General features: G+C 35.4%; 1 protein-coding gene across 2 annotated transcripts; it reads left to right on the forward strand.

The window, feature by feature from the left end:
* The first annotated feature begins 4,593 nt into the window (after positions 1-4,593).
* LOC128878873 (uncharacterized) lies at positions 4,594-23,744 on the forward strand. 2 transcript variants are annotated; one of them, XM_054127480.1, is made up of 8 exons: positions 4,594-4,787; positions 5,167-5,274; positions 7,950-8,159; positions 11,878-12,408; positions 19,623-19,692; positions 19,785-19,947; positions 22,533-22,763; positions 23,543-23,744. In XM_054127480.1, exons 1-8 carry the CDS (start codon positions 4,761-4,763, stop codon positions 23,568-23,570), a joined length of 1,368 nt encoding a protein of 455 aa, XP_053983455.1. In that variant the 5' UTR covers positions 4,594-4,760; the 3' UTR covers positions 23,571-23,744. The 2 variants fall into 2 exon arrangements, with proteins under 2 accessions (XP_053983455.1, XP_053983456.1); XM_054127481.1 differs by lacking the exon at positions 4,594-4,787 and adding an exon at positions 4,794-4,975.
* Positions 23,745-24,433: the final 689 nt, after the last annotated feature.

A 24,433-nucleotide genomic window follows, 5' to 3' on the forward strand; every position in this document is an offset into this window, starting at 1 on the left:
CGTCGCGCGTCATCGTCAATTTTATTTATTTCGATCCTCTGCGCTATATACGCATTTAACTCCGGTCATTCCACTTTTCGCAGTAACATATCAGACTCTAACGAAATTTAGATATATTGTATTATTTGGCAATACCTGAACGTACTTCGAAGAATTTTTGAACGTTTTAAAAATTGTCGGTTTTACAACTGTTTGAACGTCAGTGTTACTTTCTTTTCAAAAAATTATGCCCATTGAGCTAAATAACGAATGAAAATGAGGTTTCGCGGGTTTACAGTGAAGGCATAAATGTATAAAATAAAATGAGGTTCGGTTTAAACAAAATTTGTGTAACCATTTTTTTCTAAATTGTTTTAAACGAGTCTCTTGTTTTTATATCCGGATACTTTTGAAAATCTAAAAAAAGAAAATGAAAATATAGATTCATTTATCCTCTTTATGCAGGAACATTAAAAAAGGTGGACATTTTGAAATTAGTTTTATGAAAATTAATTTAAGTGAACACTAATCACTACTTCGACACTTAAGTTAATTTTCGTAGAGCTAATTACAGAACATCCATCTTTTTTGAAATCTGGCCCTGAAGAGGACAAATAAGACTGTATACTCACTTTTTCGAATTTTTAATATAACGAACAACCATTAAAATATCGCATTTCGTTAAAATAATTAAGTCATTCCACGCGAAATCGGATACGTTTCAAAATCACATGTTGTTGTCTTCAGTGATATTCAAACGTATGCGAAAGGATATTTTGAAATTCAAAAACAAACAAAAACATAAAAAAGAAGCTCTCGCTAGTACGTGGATGATTACATATGTCATGCAGAAATGCTTGTGTTTAAAATTTCAGATAACCCAGGTTTGAGATAGAGTTGTCACTGCGGGCAACGCCGCAACTTTGTTGATTTATGATATCTCTTAACACAAAAAATTGCGATACGTGCTCTAAGAAACTTTGAATACCCTGAAACTTATTACCAGAACATTTTTCATTTGTCCCAACAAATTCACAAATACGCGCCTATTTTCAGACCGTCCTAGGTAGGCCTCCCCCTTTAAATATCCCGAAAAACTATAACATATCCACATTTCGTAAAAATCTAAGATGTTATTCCAAAAAGTGTTCGACTTCCCGTGGAATGACTTATGCGACGACTTCACCTGGCACGTTGCTTCAATCGTCGATGCGTCGGCGCACCGTCATCGACGCCGACTCCGACGACCTGCGGCGCGGTCAGGACCGTGCCATGGAATCACACAAAAGGGTTGCAAATCCATTTCTTGATTATTCACTGCTTTAATTATTTTACTTTAATTATTAAAGTTATTACTATTCCGTGTAAAAATGAATAATATGTACCTTTACATCCATACAGGGTATTCAGAAAAAAGCATTCAATATTTATATGGTGTATAGCACACACTGGTGTATAGGTCCGAAGGTCAACCGTTTCTGAGATATAAACATTTTTGTTTGCTAGTATCATGATTGACTTACGTGCTTCCATCGCATGCGATGTTTATGTCAGTGTTTATAAATTACGTTCTGAATGTTCCCATTCAAGAACCAGTTGCATGGCCTCCTCGATCCACCGATTTAAATCCTTTGGACTTCTTTTTATGGGGATATTTAAAAAGCCATGTGTATTCCACGCCGATAAATGACTTAGAAAAACTACGTAACCGAATCCACCATGCTTGTCAAATAATTCGACAGAAATGTGGGATTTTCGAGAGAGTTCGCGATTCTGTAAGAAGAAGATGCCAAATGTGTACAGAAATGAGCGGTGGACACTTGGAAAATCTTCTATAAATATCGAAAACCCAGTAGTAAGTCAATCATAATACAAACAAACAAAAATGTTTATATCTCAGAAACGGTTGACCTTTGGACCTATGTTTACTAAAACTTTTTTACTCGGTACAATGTGCCCTATACACTATATAAATATTGAATGCTTTTTTTTGAACACCCTGTATATTCTTAACTCTAGTTTAATTAGTATTATTTACTCATTGTTTTGTAACGTTAGTGTACCAACCTATTAAGTACTCAACGTAATCTCCATTACAATGAATCTGAATACATAACCTACATAAGTCTCAACCTAATGGCCATTACTACACAGGGTGTTCCAATAACGTTGGAAGTCCTTGAAAGGGATGGTTCGGAGGGTGATTTGAAACAACTTTTTTCTCAGCGAAAATGTTGTTTCAAATCACCCCCCAAACCACCCCTTCCAAAACCTTCAACATTTTTGGGTCATCCTGTATATGACAATGTTCGGCAATATATGTATATCTACATGTGCAAAGTGTAACAGTCATCAAATTTCGTATTTTGCCATTCATCCAACAGATTGTAAATGTACCTGCGAATAATTAAACATAGAAATTAATTACATGCTTTTATATTCGATTATTTATGTTGTTCCAATAGAAATATTTAAAATTTGTCATTTTATTCTTACAACTATATATGCTCTCTTGGAATGTTTGACTGAGGGAAGAATAAAAGATGTGTGTTTTCTTTATATACACATAAATAAAAGTTTTGTTTATAAATAAATTGTAAGTTTACTTTAATAATTTTACTTCAAATACTGCGGGCCAAACGAAAATTACATATTTACATTAAATGCCTGGACTTTACTTGGAACAAATTAATTTGCCATCATTTTTTGTTATCAATCTAAATGATGACAAATGCATTGGTAGATAACGTTAATTTTATGTTAGAATGATTAACGTTGACGATGAATGTCTATACTTAAAACTGAAGCAATGTGCAATCTTTATACACTTTTGTTGTAGATTTTACATGGAAATGACTGGTAATGAAACCATTGTAACCCATAAAGAAGTCAAATATGAAAATTTTACGTACGTTCGATGCAATAACAACATCGTTAAATATTAATACTTATATGTATATACTCGCAAGGCTCAATACCAACGTTTATTATGTACAATACTCGAAGCTAACATTGAAGAAGCGTCGTATAAACAACAGATTCTGTGGATGCTGCATTTCGTGTACAATCACAAACCTATAAATTATAAAATACTGGAATTTTTCACAACTCTCCACGAGTTTGTTAACGCCAAATCATAAACTTCGTGGCTTGGAAATGAGTATTTTTCAAGAGTTTCAAAACAAAATTTTAAAATACGAATGAAACGTTTGATAGAGCTAGATATACTTTTGACTGACGATTGTCCGTTCACCTTAGTATTAAACGCGATAAGATAGTTGCTTATTTTCAACGATTAATATTTAACGATGTTGTTATTGCATCGAACGTACGTAAAATTTTCATATCTGACTTCTTTATGGTTTGTAATTATTGTAATTTATTTTATTCCGAGTCCAACTTCTTCTACGTTGCATTTTATTTAATCTAAAACATACACTACTGTTGACCGTAACGATTAAAGATAAAAATAATATGCAAACCATCTTTTCGATGCCCCATCCAATCTGAAAATTACAGTATTTAACTGGAATAGTATTTAAGTGCAGCGATTACATTCGTTTAAATAGATGAATAAATAAATGATTTTCTAGACAAGAAGTAACATTAATTTGGATATTAACGAGAAGAAAGAATAATTCGATGTAAAATATTTCAAAGTCTTAAAGCCATTTCGCAAATGAAAAGGTAGCCTTATGAAAAAGTCTTGTGGAAAACAAGATACATGAAAATGTTAAACTAACATAATTATTGTAAAGTCGATTACGTGCTCCATGATTTTATCGTTAGTGGAGCCTAAAGATATTAGGTTGGTCAAAAAGTTCGTTCGATTTACTAACTTCGGTTCTACTGTCTATTGTTTAACCTATCGAGGGACGAATTTTTAATGGATTTTATTTTTGCTTTAATAGAGTACACACAAACCCAAACTTTCTTCCGGATTTTTCCGATTTTCATTTCTTTCGCTTTTTACATACTTCGCTAAGCGGAAAGAGCTTCAATTCTAAAAGGTTTGTTTAACATCACTCAGATCAATTTTTTACGTTGAAAGATGAAAAATTCATTAAGCGAGGAATCATGAGTTTGCTCAAAAAGATGGGGAAAGATCACAGAACAAAATGGAGAATATGCTATCGAATAAAGATATTTCCTTCTCTAAGAAAAATCGTTTTTCAATTACGCGATAAAATCCGACCGAACCTTTTGGCCAACCTAATACTACGTTAGAAGGTACAAATAATCGGACAAATAATCAACATATTTCTCTATAACATATTATCTATTTTGTTCTATGACTTTTCCTCATATTTGGTCAAATTCATAATTCGACGCTTATAAAATTTCTCACCTTTCAACGCTACAAATTGATCTGAGTGATGTTTAGCGTGTTTGTAAAAAGTCTTCGTCAAGTTACCCATCCGAACTGTAGAGAGACAAATGTCACCAGAAATCGAACGAACTTTTCGGGCAACTTAATGAAACGGTGTTTTCTAAAGCTTCTTTTACATATTTTTTATTATAATTTCCTCGATGTTATCAGGTTTTGGAACCACTGCTCGACGCTGTAGCGCCCCGCGTCGATTCAGCCCTGCGCGCGAGAATGACGACGACGCCATGTCGGCGTTCACCCCTTGTAGTTCGTCCACGCCGCAACCCCCGATACGTCCCCAGTTGACCGTGAATCGCGAGTGGTGGATTTCAGTAAGAAAACTCCGTAATTTCCAGCGAGGACCGATTATCGTCGCGGCTGGTCGCTCTCGCGAGGAGAATCTGGGCTATGAATGAAGACCCAACCCTTCCATTTCGAGGTAACTAAAGGGAAAAACGGGCTTGTATCGATGAACGAGAATGGTCATCCCTCGTCACGTCAACGGGATTGCGTCATTACGAATCAATTTTTTCGTCGCCCCGTCGAGATTCGGACGCACGACGACCGATCGATTTATCAAGGAGCCCCCCGTGAGAGCGGAAGGGAACGATGACTAAGATTATCAGAGTGCGTGAATATCCGTGGCAGAGTCCAAAACGACATATTTAACGACCTATCACGCGGCTCATTGTTCTTACGTTTCCGTGCACACACGATTTATCCTGTAAACTTGCAATACGCACACGTTCATGCACACACACCAGCTGCTCGACGATCGAGAGAACGATTTAAGTGAACGTGTACTTTTACGTTCGCAGGTTTTGATAGTGTTACTCTTGTCCGTGATACCCTGGCCAGGGCCCAGCGTGTTTAAAATATCATGCCCCCGCGATCGAGCGACCGTGGTGAGGAGGATAGTTCAGAAGGTAACGGAAATTCATCGAAATTATTCCAGTGCGATACGTTAATTTGTTGGTTAGCCTATACGAGCGCTATCGAACGCTTTCGACCCCTGCGATTGGGGTCATGCACATTTACGTTCAACTAGAGTTGCTCCAATAATTATTGGAGCGTCTCGTGGCGGGTAATGGTAGCTGATAGCGCAGAACATTTACAATTAATTAAATTCTCATCGATTACTATACGATTTTTTAGATAATCTGTGCATTTACGAAGAGGACCACGACAGATTTTCGTTTGAAAAGGTAACTGTCCGAGTAATCGGATATCGTCTCAGTGGTCGAACACTTGGTAAAGTGATTACTGATAATATATTTCTCTTGATTATTAGATAAATAGAGTGCACTTGGCGATATAGCTGCGCTTTGTGACAGAATGTAATTGTCCTAACTTTAAACAAAAATATTGCTTCCAGGCATTTTTGACGATGATGGCACAAGTGCCGCAATTTATTAGCGTTACCATAAGCGAAGATGAATTACTTGCGACGTGGCTTTTGTTAGGTTAAAGCTCGAGAATATATTGTCACGATGACGCTTTTTGTTTGACGTTACTGTCGTTTGCGTGCGACTATCATCGGTGCTGTGGGAATTTCACATGTTTAAATAATTAAGATCTTAAATAATTAAGATATCTTGGTATACTTCAATTAAAGGGGCATATCGGTGTTATGGTCAAAAAATTGAGCAATATTTATTTGCTTTGTTTTTCACTGAATACAATATTCAACGGCGTAAAATATATTCGTGATTCACCGATTTACTTACAGACTATACAGAGTGTCCCACGAAATTAGAACAGGTTGTACCTCCTAAATGGTTGGAAGTCAACAAAGATGTTGTAAGTGAAAGTTAAATGGTATTGGATGGTGAATGACATGCAACTAATATTATGCACGTTTTACATCAGTGCGTCAGAAAAATATGCACTCCTCTTGTTTTAAAAATGGAAAACTATATTTTTGACGACACAGATCGATGCAGTTTCTTGTGCTCTACATAAAAGTACTAATATACTTATGCCTTAAACTTGTTCGTTAGGAAGTTATAGAAGGTAAAGTTATCCGCATTGGACCCGTCTTTCGGCAAGTACACTGGGTCGGTAAATGATCACACAATGGGTGAGTAGAGTAGTTACTGATGGAAATCTTAATCTTACAGTGACTAGTATTAGCAGCACATTCATGTTAACAAACATTGTAATGGCATATAACGTAAGTACCCCGGAACACTTGTCGAGGGACAGAAATAGTTCGTATAACTTTTACTTTCAATAACTTCCTAACGAACAAGTTCAGGACATAAGTATGTTAGTACTTTTATGCAGAGCACAAGAAACTGCATTGATCTGAGCCATAAGAAATATAGGTTTCTTATAAAAAAAAGTGCAATTACATTTCTCTGATGTACTGATGCACAAAAATGTGCACTTATCCCAACCATTTAGGAGGTACAGCCTGTTCCAGTTGCGTGGAACACCCTGTATAAGTATATATTACTATATACTTCTTCTTGCTTGTATAGATACTGTGTTTCAAAAGTAATGCCATGTCGGTGCGGGTGATTCGACATCGTAGAATGATCTGTAACGAAAATATAAAAAATTCAGAACCATTGAATGGTTGATTAGTATTTGAGATTTTACCTGGACCAGCTGAGAAAATGTTGTTTCGAGAAAAACATATTTAAAGTTACGTGTGCTTATAGTAGATACTTATAAAAATTAAAATACTTGGAATTTCTTAAGCAAAATTTCACAATACATTTTTGAACATATAAAATTGCGAAATTAAATTTTTTTAAATCGATCCTTTGACGATATCACCAGCGAAATGATCTCTTAAATAATTTTGTTCAAATAGAAGAATATTGATTCTATTTATCTTGATCTGCTAAATGCAAAAATGAAACTAAAGTAATCGCTATAGGAAACGATCATTTGCATCAATTTCCAAGACATAGAGTGTTCCATTTTTCTGTAATCGTTCAATTACCAAGAGAGTTGGCTTATCGCTTGTTCTGACAAGAACGATATTGTAAGAAACGAATTCAATTATGCAATAACTATACATGAGACAGATAGTATTATACTTGTTGATATGGAATTTAACGCTATTCATTTTAACCTGCTGTATGCAGAAATGAAACTAAAGTAATCGCTACTGGAAATAACTTCAATCAATTTCCAAGGGTTAGAGTGTTTCATTTTTCTATAACCGTTCGATTACTAGGACAGTTGCCTTATCGTTTGTATTAACTAAGGAACGAATTCAATTATCCAATGACTACACATGAAACAAGCAGTATTATACTTTAAACGAATCGATATGGAATTTAACGCTATTCATTTTAACCTGCTACATGCAGAAATGAAACTAAAGTAATCACTACTGGAATTGATGATTTCAATCAATTTCTAAGAGATAGAATGTTTCATTTTTCTATAACCGTTCGATTACTAGGACAGTTGCCTTATCGTTTGTATTAACTAAGGAACGAATTCAATTATCCAATAACTATACATAAGATAGATAGCATTACACTTTAAACAAGTTGGTAGAAATTTTAACGTCAAAGTGTTTGCATGGGTAGGCCAAGAACGCGACGGAGAAACAATTTTTTAACCACTGTCGAGATTTCAGAGATGGATGCCAATTCTGAAGAAGTATCAAGTAGAGCTGCCGCTAGAGTGTCCTTTTCACGAGAGTCGAGACATTTTTCGGCCGCAGCAGAGGGCGAAACACCAGCACAGACCTTCGCAATGGACCTGCGGCCTTTGCGGCAAGTCCTTCTATGCGGAGAAACACCTGGATGCCCACTTCGATAACAGACACAAGAGTAACGTTAACACGGTGAGCTAATCATTTCCGCGTAACTATCTGGCAGGAGAACGCCGATTCATCTATACAACGCAATTAGTGTCATAATAGAATGTTGCCTCGTAAAGCAAAGTCCACGCTATACATGGTGTGTCTAAAGTAGGTAACCAAACTTCTCTGCCGTATTCTACACTCTCCAAGGACGAAAATAGGTCATGTACAGGGTGTGACGTGTAAATCAGGACAAATTATATTTTATTTGCCAAAAAATTAAAATTATAAAAAATGTTTGGCAGGTTGATTGTGTAACTTCTTTAGAATATAGTTACTCAATCTACATGTTTTTGTAGAATGTTTTTTGTAGAATAGTGCTCTCGATATTGGCAAATACTGTCTCAATAAAGGTACGGAGTGATTCCGCACTAGGGTATTCTGCTCGTTTCATACCAAATAGCTTTCGTCGACATTAGAAACATAATAATGAGGTTCAGAAAGGGATTATTGGGGAGCCATACTCCTTGGACTGAAATATGCTCACGATTTTCGACAACCAGATCTGGACTAAGTGGCTCGTGTTGTATGTTTATAACAAATGTCTTATAACATAGAATTATGAATATCGAATATTTTACGACAATTACTATGTGCTATTGTAATATGAATGAGGGCAGACGTTCATTATCTGACTGATTTATTTACGGCAACCATCAATTAAGTTTGTCATTCTTTAGAAAAGATGCAGATATCGTGATTTATGATGCACTGAAATCGATGACTGATAGCGTGTAAATAAAGGTGCAGAACCTTTTCTAATGCAAATTCTATATGAATTGCCGTCACGAGCATTACCAACGCAGTATTATGTTAAAAGTAAATATTTACAGTGGAGCAAGTCATCCTGATATGAAAAGCAGTTTACGTTGTAGTAAATCAGTTCCTGTTTGAACGTTTCATAGTTGATAATTGAACTACTGGTTTATATAGAAACAGTCTTCAACTAATAATTTACTTTAATTTAACTTTATGCACTTAGAAAGTTTTTTCGCTCTTTAATTTATTTTTTTTCTATTGCATCAAGTAACTGACATATAAATTTGTTCGGATATGTATAATGGCACAACCTTGAAATACGATTTTATTCAAAAATATGGAACTCATGGTAATTAAGACTAATGAAAAGACAGACAAATTCTCGATGCAACATTTTCAAATTGCTGGAGTGGATATGATGGAGTTGTAACATGGCCACCTCGATCTCCAGATCTTACATCAATAGATTTCTTTTAATGAGAGCATTTAAGACATCGTCAGTCTTAGAAACGTCACCACGGAACGTGCACTATTGTAGAAGGGAATTATTTTTAACAATTTCTCTAAGTAGGTTTTATTCATTTTTATAATACACTGCCAGAAACAGAAAGGGTTTATATCTCGAAAAGGAAAAGTTTCTGAACCAATCTATTGACTTTTTGAATCTATTTGACTTTTTGCATCCTTAGATAGAGTAGAATACGATAGCAAAGGTTAATTACCTATGTCAGACACTGTCTGTATAATAAGTGTTGTTATGCAAAGCTGCGACTATGCTACTGCATTTAACTGCGAATCCGTGCAGACGATTCGACTTCCAGTAACTTTAGTCGCCCGAGCGATTTGTGATTTCTTTCTTTCGAAACCTTAGAGGTCCTGAACGTTCTAGGGTTTGAAAATCATGGGTTTTAAAACGGACGATAATTCCAATCAAACCATCGTTAATTATCGATGATATTACCGATAGTTTCTTTTTACAACAAAGGTATTTGAAAAATAAAAATAACTAGATCAAATACTATTTCAAATAGTCACTTGCTCTTGTGTAAAAATATTAACACTTGAATACTTTTATTCTTTAGTCTCGATCGTTTTTCTGAAATTATTTACCCACTGGTATCGAATATTCTTGCCGATTAAACATATTCTGCATATATACAAAAATATTTCAAACTCAATTTACAAAACGCATACAGAACATCATTGGCATTAATTTAAAAAAAAAAAATGAAATTATGAATGAAATTAATTTTAAAAGTACATTCTACTAATTTGACAAATTGTATACTTTCCAATATAATAATGAGTCAACATCTTACGATGTATTGCATTCCTTTAAATATTGCCATTTTGCAATTATAATATCTATTGACTTCTCTCATGCTATCCATTATGCTACCGCGAACTGTCAAATGCAAAATTAGAAAGCTATCAAAAGCTATCGTTACTTTTGATAGTAGTATCGATAGTTCTCCACTTGTTACCCTAAGCTGTCGAAAGAGAAAACTAAAACTGTCCGGACGACTCAAAAGTCTAAATATCGTCTTCCCTATCCCTGAACATGTACCATACAGTCTGTCTAATAAGAGCGCCATAATTTAAAGACTAATTGTTTCAAAAAATATTTTTTAATACCCTTTAATAAAACACCCTTCAAAAAGTAATATATGAAAGCAATTTGCTAATGTAACGCCTATTATTAGATTCTCGGGCCGCCAAACTTGTCTAAATTGGCTACCCGTGCGTGAGGCTTACTTAGCCCATCGCTAAGAGACGATAAATGACCTACTAGTTAGGAAAAAAAAATGTTATGCATACATTCTTTTTCCAGTTCTTTTATCTAAACCTTATGCTTACGGCAAAGCGATGACATTTACAATGTCGATAAATCAAGGGAAGCTACAAAAGAAAAACAACAAAAAATGCTATCGCTTCAAGTATTGATTACTTGAAAATTTATATATTACTTGTACACGTAATTTATAAACACACACACACTCACGCAACCACGTACATGCATCTGCATATACATGTAAGCTTTTTTTTCTCATAACTAGCAGGTCATTTTCATGTGGTTTGGCTGCGTATTAGTGTGTGTACACTGGTCTCTTAAGACTTTAACGGGCGCTCACACAAAAAGTTGAACTGTTAATGATGTGGTCTGTAAAACTCACGCACGGGTAACCAATTTAGTCAACTTTGGCGGCCCGAGAATTCGATAATAGGCGTTACAGTAGCAAATGGATTTCATATATCACTTTTTGAAGGGTGCTTTATTAGATGAGCACAAAATCAACATCTAACTTTTGTATTGTTCTATCCTTGTAAACTTTCACATAAAAGCAATCCAAATGTTAGGATTGCCTGTGCCTCCACAAAGTTTAAATTATTATAAACACGTACTATGTTTAAATGGATTAAGAAATACTTACCCTCACTCCTATATAATCAAAATACACCTACTCACACGTATAAAAATGTAATCTGCACCTGAAGTTTAATGTACTCTAACGAGTAATTAATTAATTAGTTTCACTTTAAACTTCGAGATTCCTTCTACAAAGCGTTACTTCCGGTCACAGAATTACTCGAAAGGCGTAATACGTTTGAATTTCGAAGCTTTCAAGGCTTTCCTTTCCGTTAAGAAACAAATTTTTTAAATGTTCAAATTGAAAAATTGTATTTTGGGCAGGAAAGTTTCCGGACCACGGTGCGTTGGGAAACAGTGATCTAACGAGTACGATTCAAATTTTTGAGGACCACGCTCTTGTTAGACAAACTTCCACCTAGTATCACCCCAAAAACGACCCCTACATACATTCCTTCTCCCTCGCTAGCCAACAGGGAATTATATTCGACTTATAAAAGTAATTTGAGAACGACATGCAGTTTGTTCGATCGTGTCGATTCTAAATGAGATTGCCCAATGAACCGAATAAAGGCGGAGGACGCGGTGTGCCTGGCGGACTACTGCGACATCATGAGGTGCGACGTTCTGGGCAACCGTGACTTCGAGAGTTCGCTGGTGGACGACGATGCCGACCACCACAGCACGGACATTCAAGTGTGGAAGGAAAACACAGAGCAACGTTCCACCTCGGTGATGCCGTGCAATTCGCGGGGTCTCTCCAGAGCGTATTCCGCGGAGAAGTCCTGCACGATATCGGGGGGTGGCGCGGTTACGAACATCCAGCGATACTGTCACCGCGACGACAGTGGGGCCTTGGAGAATCACAGGTTACCAGGCACGGCGTACCACGTGGAGATCGCCGGGCCCGACAACAAAAGCAATGCCTGCGAGACCGAGGAAGAGGACGAGGACGACGACGAGGACGACGACGACGAGGAGAACCTCGTCGAGTCGGCGCTGCCCGCTGTGGACAAGAAACAGAGGCGCAGGGGGCTGCACCTCAGGAAGCTCAAGTCCAACTGCAAGCCGGAGGAGCTGCAAAAACTGAAACTGCAGTGCGAAGTTAGTTGAGAACGCTTGGATATGTTTGCACGATTCTGAATTGAGGCTGGGACTACCGAGGAATTTTTCTGCATTCGAATGTTCGAATACTTTGGGGATTCAAGTATCCGAGGAACATACACTGCCTGTCAAAAAAATTGGAACACTATATTCAAAACGTCATAACTCAGAGAGTTTTCAACCGATCTTCAGGAAACTTCGTGAGGTTTAGCTTTGAAGTGTCACCCCATAGCCACCCTTGAGGGGGTGGAACAGCTCGTGACTTTTCAACCCCCTTCGTAAGGGAGGACTTCCAGACATCAAAAAGCGATGAAATTCACCATGCTTCTGCACTGCATGAGTGATGGCATTTCCTGGATGAGGGGAGTTCAGAGAATGCATCGAGTCCAAAATCGGGACTGTCGTTCAAAAATTGTGGATTTTAGGGGGGTAGGTGGTTGTGGGGGGGGGGGTGGCTTTGTCCGAGAGCGATTTCAAGGAGTGGATTTTGTAGGGGCCATCAAACAGAGTCGCCTCAAAGGTTTTTCTATTTTTTCACCCTCTTCCGTCACCCCTGGAACCTTCTGAAGTGCCGTTTTTCTGCATTACCCCTTTAGGGGGGGGGGGTGAATTAACGCTTTCTCATCAACCCTCGTCAATGCAACTTTGCACACACCCAGAGGACACTTCAAAACTAAACCTCACGAAATTTCCTGAAGATCGGTTGAAAACTCCCTGAGTTATGACGTTTTGAATATAGTGTCCCAATTTTGTTGACAGGCAGTGTAGTTTGAATGTTTGAGTATTTGAATTATTCTGTTTACAGATCGAGTGCCTACAGGGTGTTTTGTTTAAAACGGAATGGTTAAATATCTCATAAAGAAGTAAAGCTACTAAAAAGATGTTTTTACAACAGTTATTTGATTCGAAGGGTGAAATTACAAGGAGTAAATAATTTTTTGTTTCTAAGTGATTTAACAGGCAAATTCATTTTTTAATATAGTAGCTTATATATTATATTTTAATTCATGATATGATAGCATTTGTTTAGACAGTATCCAGTGTACAAGCATTAAGTCAAATGGCTCGCTCCAAGGTTTCAGGCGTTAGCCTATCACCGATGTTTGTAGAATGGCGTCTAATAACTGATTACATTGTCCAACAAATTTAATCTTCTTTTAGGTTCTGCCATACCCATTGACTGATTCTTATTGTGTTTCTCGTTCTAAATAATAATGACTTTTGTAAAAACATTTGTTTGATAGCTTCATCCTCTCATGAGATATTTAATAATTCCAATTTAAACGAAACACCCTATATATGATTAGAATCTCATTAATCTTGACAGCAAGTAATAAAGGTCTTCGACCTACAAGGTGAGAATTCCCTTCAAATTTCGTAAAGGTTAGCAGAAATTACTGTTAACTTTCAGAAATTTGAAATAAAACCTACAATAGCAGCCAGCATGATTGATGGTTTCGGCATAAAGTCGACTGACTTTACACAAAATTGTTTTTCACGTGTAAAACTAATAATTAGTACACATTTAGTATTAAATAAGTGTATGTTAAACTAACTTCGTTTTTAACTCACAAGTAAGAGGCATTATCAGTATCTATTCTGGTAACTAATTAAGATCAGGAAAATGTTTCTAATGAATAGTAACGAAGTATAATAGATTTGGTTGAATTGAATTTGGTGTTGCTTTTCCTTTTGTCGAACACAGTTTTTGAGTAAATAAAGTATCAGTCTTGAGTTGTTGTCCGCGTTGTATAAATTATTTAAAATGCTTGTTACTTGCATGTTAGAAATGAAATTACTGTAAAATACTCTGATACTGGCTGCGCATTCATCATTATGTAAATTAATTATGCTTATTAATTACACACATGAGAAATTAATTTTTTAGAAAGTCAGTTAATCGATTTTATCGTCGAGTACATCAATCTTATCTCAATAAATTAAGTGTTGTCACTGTTGATTGCTTACTCGATCAAATACCAAAGAACACATTAACGTTTTGAATCACGAGCATGCAACTGTGTGATTATTTATCTAGATGTTCGTAAGTGGGCCATAAATCGAGGTTTTTAAGTTTCATGTTCACTTTTATACATTATTTTAATTTAGTATTCAACAAATGATATTATTCCAGCACTCGAATACCTATAACTAAACTGTAGAAACATAATTGAAACTTAAGTGAAAGTACGTCTTATCGTAAACGATATATCATGTATATTATTTTTGATATTTTATATATTTTTGCAGTTCTGCGCATTGTTACAGATTTTTATATATTCTCATTTGTCATAAATGCATAAACATCGGCAGTCTAACTATCACATATTTGAATATTAACCCTTAGCGGTCGAGTGACGAGCTGAACTCGCCAGGATAATATTCTCACTTCACTAGCTAAGCAAGCTCGTTCGGGAGACTCGTGATAGACGGGTTTGTAGACATTACAAATGTGGCAAGAGGCTTTGTTGATACGACGTGCCCTTGATCATTTATTTCATCATTCATTCGACTTTAACAAAAAAAAAAAGACAAGAATGTTATGCTCTGACTCTAAACACATTTTGAAATTTCATCAAAGCAATATTTTCTCGTTTACATCCATGTCGTATTTCATTCTGTTACATTATTCTTATAAATATCTGTTTGTTTACCCAGCAGTATCAAAAAAGAGCATTCAAGGATAGAGATAACAGCGAGTCGGATTTTTGAAGAGAATATTTGCAGTAACTTTCATAACAAACTTTCGTAATATCAGTCATTCAAGCTGCATTGTTATTCATTGTCGACACATATTACTTATGTACAATTATATACATAATATTAATATTCGTTCAAACAACTTGGCTTGAGTGACTTACTAACGTGAAATTTGTTTAAAAATTATGAAAATCTAGGCCACAAGGTCGTTATGTCTCTAATAATAAAAATTCTGGTGATGAAATACAACGAAACAATTAAACAACAATTAAAGACTTTGAGTAATACTGAGAAGGCACGACAAACAATATAAAAACTATCAACAGGCCACCTGGACAGTATTCCGATATAAGTATAACTTTACAGTAAATATATAAAAGATAAACGATCGTTTATTCGTTACCCGTTAAATAGAAATTAGAATTTTAATTATCGATCGCAGAGTCATAAAATTACCAGATAAATATTCAACTGATAAATCGAACAGACGTTACGAATTAATTGCTACTTATTCGGTATGTATTATTCTAATGAAATTTTGCCTACTTTTGCAATAGACTCGTTAAACGCCACAAAGATTTAAATTTTTCGAATAGTCCCAGTCGTAATCCGAACGATGTCTTTCTCACAATTAGCAAAGTGTCACAATTAGTCTTCGATTGATGCACATTCTACAAATTCGCGGAACGCCTTTTGTACTTAACCTTTTAGCTATGGAACGTTGGAGAAGCGATACGTTAGAAGCCTATTCATCCAATTCAATCACCGCTATGCAATACGTAACAACATGTCAGATATAGGGTCAACGAGAACAATAAATGCGTTCTACTGAGCGAAATTTACTAAACGTACACTGACGTTTGAAAGTCTTACGATTATTTGGCATTCTAGGTCAGTATTTCACACACTTCATCTTCCCACTGAATTGAATTATTATATTTTTACTATAATTAACTAATGACTTCTAACGATATGTATCCGTGTTATGATAATTTTTATTCAATTTACAGTTACTTTAATATTATTTAAATAAATTTTCGAATTAAACAGCATTATGATACTAAACTGTAGAATCTCTAATCTATGCATCCCACATTAACTTATCATTGAACTATCTAACGGATGGAAATGAGCTTTCGCGGACTTACAGTGAAGACATAAAAGTATCATATAGTATAATAAAAATAAGATCAGTTTAAACACGAATTTGTTTAACCGTTTTTTCTAAAATTGTTTTTATATCGTAAATATCCAAAGTTCGAGATTTTACTTTAAAGAGTTCCTGTGGAATGATCTAACGTCTTTAAAATTTAATTTTTAGGTAAAATTCAAATGGTATATAATACGATTTTTTAATTTGTAATGAAAGTAAGAAAACCTGAAGCTTCATTTGGAAAAGTCTCTATTAATATTATTATACTCATTTGTTAAATAGATTCTAGATAACATACATTCTACGTTTATGTCTGATGTCATCGTATAGACGTTAGTCATAAATGCATCAAATTTTATCAATCGCCTATAAAGATAATGCTGTGATAGCATTGAATCACTTTAAAGTTCGCCCGTGTATTGATTATTCGGAATAAAGTTGTAATAAGCACGAGTCATTGAAAATAAAAATAAATGATGTCATCAATATCTATACGTTACCGGTGAACTCAGTCGTTTCGATTTTATCTCGTGGCTAATTCCTGTTTCCGAACAAGACTTTAGAATTTACGGAAAAAATTATACGGCGTCACGAATCCAAAGTTCACCTATATTCTTGATTTAAAATAGTTGTCCGTGTTTGACGTGGCATTATTAATGATTATTTAATCGGACTAAGACGTTCTAGAAAAAAACTTTAAAAGGTTATCGATATCTTCGCTTTTTTACTGAGAAAGCTATCGTTATTGAAATAATTAAACGTAATATTCCGTATGATGCAAGTGCTATCTATTTTCAACGAAATCAATGTGCAGTACGTAAGCTCGAATAGATAAAAGATACGTCAACTTCATATGTGGAGAACTGTGTAGAAATCTAGAAATCTTATCTATATATACATTTTTAGTAGTAACCAATTAAAAATAAACAGTTTCTGTTTACTTGTCGAATTAAAATTGAAATTCTACTGATAATTAAATATTTTACAATGGAGAAATGAATATTTCATTTAAGATTCCATTCGTGATTTTTAGACTGGGGATAAAAATATTCCAAAGCTGGATATCGTAAATTTGTATCGTTAGGGCGACGATAAAAATTACAAAATATGTTTTGAAATATCGATGTGTAAATATGTAGAAATAGAATTTCAAGTGACGTGAATTCACGTCAGCGGTCGCAAATGTGTTAAGATAATACGCACATATGCAAAAATATATAAGATATCAGGAATAATATACATGTTATACCGATTAGAAGATAAGATCTACTTTCGTTTAACTTTCGATTCTTTTTCTGGAATTGTTAAAATGTGGATTCGCATAAACATCCGAAATGTAGTGATTGTTCCTAAATTATAGACGGATCAATGAAACAACGCGATACCAAGTACATGTGTAAATGATGACGTTAAAGAAATCATCCTACATCCGCCTTCCACAGCTAAAAGGTTAAGAAATGAAATTGATTTGTCATAATGAGAATAAGTTTCGCTATCAGATGGAGGGCTGTTCACAGCTGCAGAATACGAACTGAAGTAACTGCATGAGATTGAAATTCAGGTACCAGTCATTGAAGGATTCGGTTCTAGTAAAATGCTATCTTTTTGTAATTAAACTTGCAATTAAGAGTACCTATCCCCGTAGCGCGTTGAAATTAATTCCGAGCCTTTACATTAAACCATTTATAACTATAGTTTGAGTAAAAATATTCATTCATCTTTTTCAACATTCTAAGTTCTCAACCTAATTTCCATTAAAATTGATCTGTATATACGAAGATTTGTAAACAACAAATTTTACAAATTGTTGTTCTTCTAACAGATTACAAATATACTTGACAATTATTAGGTGTAGAAATTAGTTTTCATTCTTGAAATCTAATTATTTGTAACTTTATTTTTGTAACAATTATGTGGTTCTTCTTTATAGTTAAATCATAAATTTACCTTAAAAAGAGGCACACAATTAATTTCTACATCTAATCTATACAAGCTTCTATACCAGAGGTGGCCAACCTTTTGTATACTATGCGCCAATTTTTTTCACAGACGAATTCAGATGCACCATACAATTGAAGCACCTTATCTACATACCTTCTTACGTTCACGGTTGGGGTCGGAAAATAAGGATAGGGGTAGGACCTTCATCGCTTTGGGGGCGGAAAAGGAATAACTCAATCACGTAACTAAATTAATTAATTTACGCCAGTCTAAAAAAATTGTACAAAATTGTAAACTGTCAATGAAATACTTCAAAAGCCACTTGTAATCATCCAATGCGCCATAGGTTGGCCACCCCTGTTCTATACGAATATTGTCCTGGTTCAATTTCCTGCGAACGTGAAACATTTTTAAAGCGCTATTACCCGTAACATTTCATCCACAAGTAATCCAACCCGCAATCGAAAAATATCCATTCTCAAAATTTCGAATGAATGCGATAATAATCGTTCTTGTCCAATATCTCAATTGTGACTCACAGTATACTCGACGAACGAAGGCTTGAAGTGTCATAGTAGCCTATTATAGCGTAAAATCAATTAATACACGCCTTTAATGTATTTACATACAGTGGGTGTAGAAAGTATTCGTACACCGATCAATTTCCAAAAAAACTATGTAAAATTGTAATTTATTAACTTATTTTTTATAAACAATGACATTCTACATATTCTTGGAAATCTCTAGAATAGATGGAGTACAACAAAAAATAGCTATTTATGTAAGTTGCGAAATTAACAAGAAAAAAACAATTAACCGATAGAAATATTGAAGCAATACGTATTCGTACAACTGTTTAATTTTTAAAACTTCATTTAAAAAAAAGAAACTTACATTAATTTATAAGTATATAATACTTCCTTCGTGGGATTTTCTTTTGATTTTATAATTATTGTAACTCTTCTAAGCATTAAATTAACTAAATTATTAGTTATTCGAAGTGGGATCTTCTTCAATTCCTCTATTAGAGCCATTTTGAAAAGTACTTTACTGGAAATTTGATGTTTTCTCATTCGTACGGAGCAATAAACTAATGTGTTTACGTTACAAACTCTACTGTAAATGGTTTGTCATAAGAATCGTACAAATACTTATTCCTTCTATACTTTTACCCACTTTTCGCATGTTTTTGTTAATTCCACAAATTATATTAACTAGTAAATGTTGTTTGGACTATATCTAACTTAGACTTCCGAGAATATGTAAAATATCATTGATTATACAAAAAGAAATTAAGAAACTACAATTTCACAGAAAAGTTTTTTGGGAAATTGATCGATGTACGAATACATTCTACACCCACTGCAGATAACATCGTTGGATCTTTTCAATGTTTTCCTCGAAACGAAATTGTTGACAGATACTCGTTCGCGATTGCATAGCTGGGCTTCTGACGAATCTCTCGGTACGAGATTTCCAAGAAATTGAAGGTATGTAAATGTTATTTCGAATATTCTTCCAAGTCGATGAGTTGACAACACAACGTTTTCCATACATTTAAAATATTCTTGTATCCACGCAGGGGAGCTGAACCGCGCAATATGCTGGTACCTTAGCTGCGACAGATATTGGGAGGACACGAAGAGGCAACAGAGACACACACCTTGGTACCTGCTCACTATTTTTCTGGTCGTTCTGTCCTCGTCGGTTTATGGATGCTACTACGTCATTTGGATCCTGTTCAAGTACGTATGTCGAACCACGTTATTTCAAACCAGAATTAAACATTTCATCGATTAATTATTACTATCCGTCAATTGTTCAATCGCACTCAATCCTACTTAAGGAAAAACGCTAAACATTCCGCTGTTATTATTCTATCGATTTCTTGGTTGCACCACTTTTGCTAAATTTCTGAGTGCCAAGAGTCCTGGAGACCTTTAAAATTTACAATTTACAATTTACAATTTACACTTTACACTTTACACTTTACACTTTACACTTTACACTTTATACTTTACACTTTACAAGTTTGCAGCCATTAGCTCGCTATTACTCGCGACGAAAGATCAATAAATGATTCTTTGTCGCGAGTAATAACGATTACCAGGTCTCACCACGTGGAGGTTGCTGCGACTGGAGACCCGGAGATAGAAGGAATCAAACTTCCTTCGATCTCCCTCTATGTAGAGTATACATACGCAGATGCATACTCTACATAGAGTTGACGAGCTTAATACTAAGTACGAAACCATGAAAATCAAAGGAAAAGAAAATTTCCTTCTATTTCCAAAGTCTATGTCTAACTCTGCCAAAGAATTATTCGAACAAAGAGGGTGAAGTTAAATTGAGATCGCGACGCGACGCGACCATGAAATTGGACCTAATGAGTCAGTCCCGTTTCCTCTTGTTGGATCTGGACTCGAGAGGAAGACGACCGACGCCTCCGAACCAGTCCTCCACACCCTGCATCCCGTTGGGAGCCACAATAGGACCCGACTTGCACCCGTCTCACTGCGCTTTGGACTTACTGCACTGCGCCGGGAGCCTTGGGCTACACTAAACGTGATGCAGGAAGTAGAGAACCGATCCGGAGGAGCTGATTGTCTTCCTCTCGAATACAGATCCACCAGGAGGACGGCAACCGACCTTTCTGTCCAGTTACACAGTTGGTCACTTCACTTATCACATGAAGTAATAGTGACCGAAGCGAAGAACGAAGTTGCGAGTCCAATATGGACTTACGAACAAACAAATGAATTGAACAAATTGATTAATAATTATTTGGTAGAGGACAGACACTCGTACATTCATGCCTTAAAACTAACTTAGATACATGCCTTAAGACTAACCAAACCAAACTAAGATACCCACAACCAATACCAAGCAAAAACTACGAGGAAGAATAGGAGGGACGCGAGATGCGGACGCACGATCGCGAGATCCATATCGACCGATGGATCGTCGAAGAATGAGCTCTCACTCCTCGTGTACCTGTGTCGGTCGAGGGTCGCGGCTCGCTATCGAAGTAGAGAAGGGGAAAGGCGAACAACAACCGCGTGACATGTCGTGACAGGTCGATTCGAAGGCTCGTTGGATCCATCGAGGAAATATTTCACGAAACTTGTTTAAACAATACGTATTATTAATAATTAATTTAACTATTGTCAGAAATTAATATTTAGTTGGTCCAATCGATAGATATTAAACTATAGATAAATATCTCATGATTACTTTTTCTCAACTTTTCATGTTCGGAAATATTACTTCCTCGAGAAACATTGATATAATAATCTAAAACTTTAAAATGGATTAAATATGTACATCTTCGAATGAATTGAATATTTATAATAAAATAAAAAAATAAATAAAATAAAATAAATAAAATATATTCATTCAGTCTTCGATTAACTATTAATAACAATCATTGTTTAGAGTAAGTATTCATCGAACACAGTAATCCTGAGAAATTTTTCTATATCGTTATATCTGTTAGCTGGAATAACTAAAAATTAATTTCTGACAATAGTTACATTAATTATTAACAATATTTGTTCAAGCAATGACCGAGAACATGACCTCGCCGTAATACTACACCGCATAGACAGCGGTAAATGCTTTTTCTAAAAATGTTCAAAATCATTACTAACCAATAAGTCACTAGTTTGTGATCTCAGTCACCAACCAATTACGTTTCTTTTGAGATATTGGACCACATAAATTTTGTCCTCCTAGATCGCTGAAGTGTGCGTCTGAAGTGGCGTTCAACGTGTTAAATGCCTCAACCTGTATATAAAATATCAAAAACAAAAAAATGGCCGGGACTACCCACCTTTCTCCTATATATTATATATACATATCTTGATACTTGTATCTTATTATTATTTTTAATATTACTTTCAAAATCTAACAATAAGTTTGACGCAAAGTCATACCATATGTTCATGCTGAAGACTGTGTCAATATTTAATAAAAAAAACTACAGAAATATTACAATGCCGGTATAATGACTATGTCAGAAACATGAGAAAATATCGTAAAGTGGGAGAAATTACCTTTTTTTTATAACACTTATGATAATGTTCCACATATTAATTTGAGTAGCAGAAGTATAAATGGGATGAACTTTTCGAACGATCTAATATCTTTATCGTTTAATCCTTGGGTACCAACCGTTCAAATACTTCCGCGAGTCACTGTTTACATCCGAGCCAATCGCCTTATAATTTTGGTGGAGCCCATTATACTTATTCTTCTTGAACTGAAACGAGCCTCTGGCAAGGAAAAGATTAAGCTCTGTGCTACGCAATACAGATTTTTATTGTTTCAGTTCCGCAGACGAGGACAGACTGGACGGTCCCGGGAGTCTGGACTACACAGATCGAGAACTCGCGGCTACGTCACCGTTGCACGATCCGAATGGTCCTGGCGAGGGTAGATCCGGCGAGAGGAGGAAATGCGATCCGGGAGACGACAGCCTAGCCGTCACTAACGAGGAAATGCCCGACCACTACATCTACGTAGCCTATCCACCCGAGCTAAAGCGGCGATTATTGGAGAGGTAAATGAAATGTGAGAGTATCGAGCGTACTCAGAGATTGACGAAATTCTTATCAAGAAAAATCTCGAAATAGAACTAAAAGTTAAACATGGTTTCAAACAATTAGGGAAGCTTGCTAATGCGAATAAATGGTGACTAGACTGCGAACACTTATGCAAATTAATATTTTAACAGACACAGAACAAGAATTGAATCTTAACCACTTGCGCTGGAAAGACGTGCCACACACGTCGTGATGCTGAAGTTGAGCTACATATATTATGTATTTGTTACGGTGAATGTGATAAACTGGGGATTATGCATAATCCCGACTAAAGTTTGTGTATGTGATAACATGTTTAGATTGCAAAATTTCAGAAGTGCGTCGGATAAAAAATCTGAGTGTGTCAAGCTGTCTAAACGGGAGATGTAACCCAAATAGACAGCTCGGAAATATTTCAGAATTTATCACATTCACCAACTTTAGTGGGGATTATGCATAATCAGCGCATTCGTCACATTCACCGTAGCATATTCATTACACAAATTTATTATGCAAACAGAAAAAAAAATTTTCATGTCGAATTGAGTAGCCTCCTCCTTTTTCGAAGTCGGGTAAAATAAATGAAATAACTTAAATATACTGCGAGAAGTTGTATAAGTATGGAAATAAGTACGCAATAGATGTTGTTGTTTAATTTTATTAGTCATCTATTATTCAAGTACAATTTTGTCCACCTCTGAGGGTGACGATGCGAACTCGCGACATACAAATCGTACAGTGATACTCCTGCTTACAGCTGCTACAACAGAACTACTCGACTTTGAGTGACTCGGGGGATAGATGTTTGGGCAGAGATTCGACCCGGAGAACACCACCACCACCACCGATTCCAAATCGGGCCCGCGGCTGACACCTTTCTTAATTTTTCCTTCCCCTCTCCCCTGACCTTCGTGTTTTGTATACCAACTGTGGGAATAAATTGCAAGATGTACACGAAAGACTCGCGTTGTTGCTTCCATGATGTGAACTTGAACCAAGCACAAGCTTGGGAACTGAATCTTTTAATATTCGTCAAATACATACAGTCCCACTTATAAGTGCGTGGACACTTTCTCAATTGGAATAAGTATCTAACAAAAGTTACAAATCTGTTAATGAGTATCGCTTATATTTTTGTATTTAGTTTGTGTTGTATCAGATAATATATTTTATCAATAGTTTATTGATTCAATTTTCGTTCAATTTTCGTTTCATTGACGAACAGCTTCTTTTACCAATCTTGGCACTCTAGCTATTCATTTCTTCATTGTATCCGAATCAATATTATCCTATTTTTGAAATATCTCCCCATAAATGTTGTTTGAATGTTGGCCTTTTTTCCAAACGTATTTATATAAATAATTAAATAAACTCCAGAGTTTCCCTATGAGATTTAATGTGCCACTCAAAACTTTAATATTACACAATTCAATATTATTAAATGTCGCTAGACACGCCTCTGAATTCAAATTTAGCAACAATAAGTGTTATAGTAATAATTTACAATATCTACATATTAATTATTCATTGAAAGTGTTAAGTGTTCACACATTTATAGACTGGAGTGTACTTCGCGAAGCTGCAAAGATTGCTTGTGGGTGATAATAACAATACTATTATCTTCATCATACGATATATAGTAATATTT

Source organism: Hylaeus volcanicus, chromosome 6 (genome assembly GCF_026283585.1).
Source record: "Hylaeus volcanicus isolate JK05 chromosome 6, UHH_iyHylVolc1.0_haploid, whole genome shotgun sequence".
NCBI classification, from domain to species: domain Eukaryota; kingdom Metazoa; phylum Arthropoda; class Insecta; order Hymenoptera; family Colletidae; genus Hylaeus; species Hylaeus volcanicus.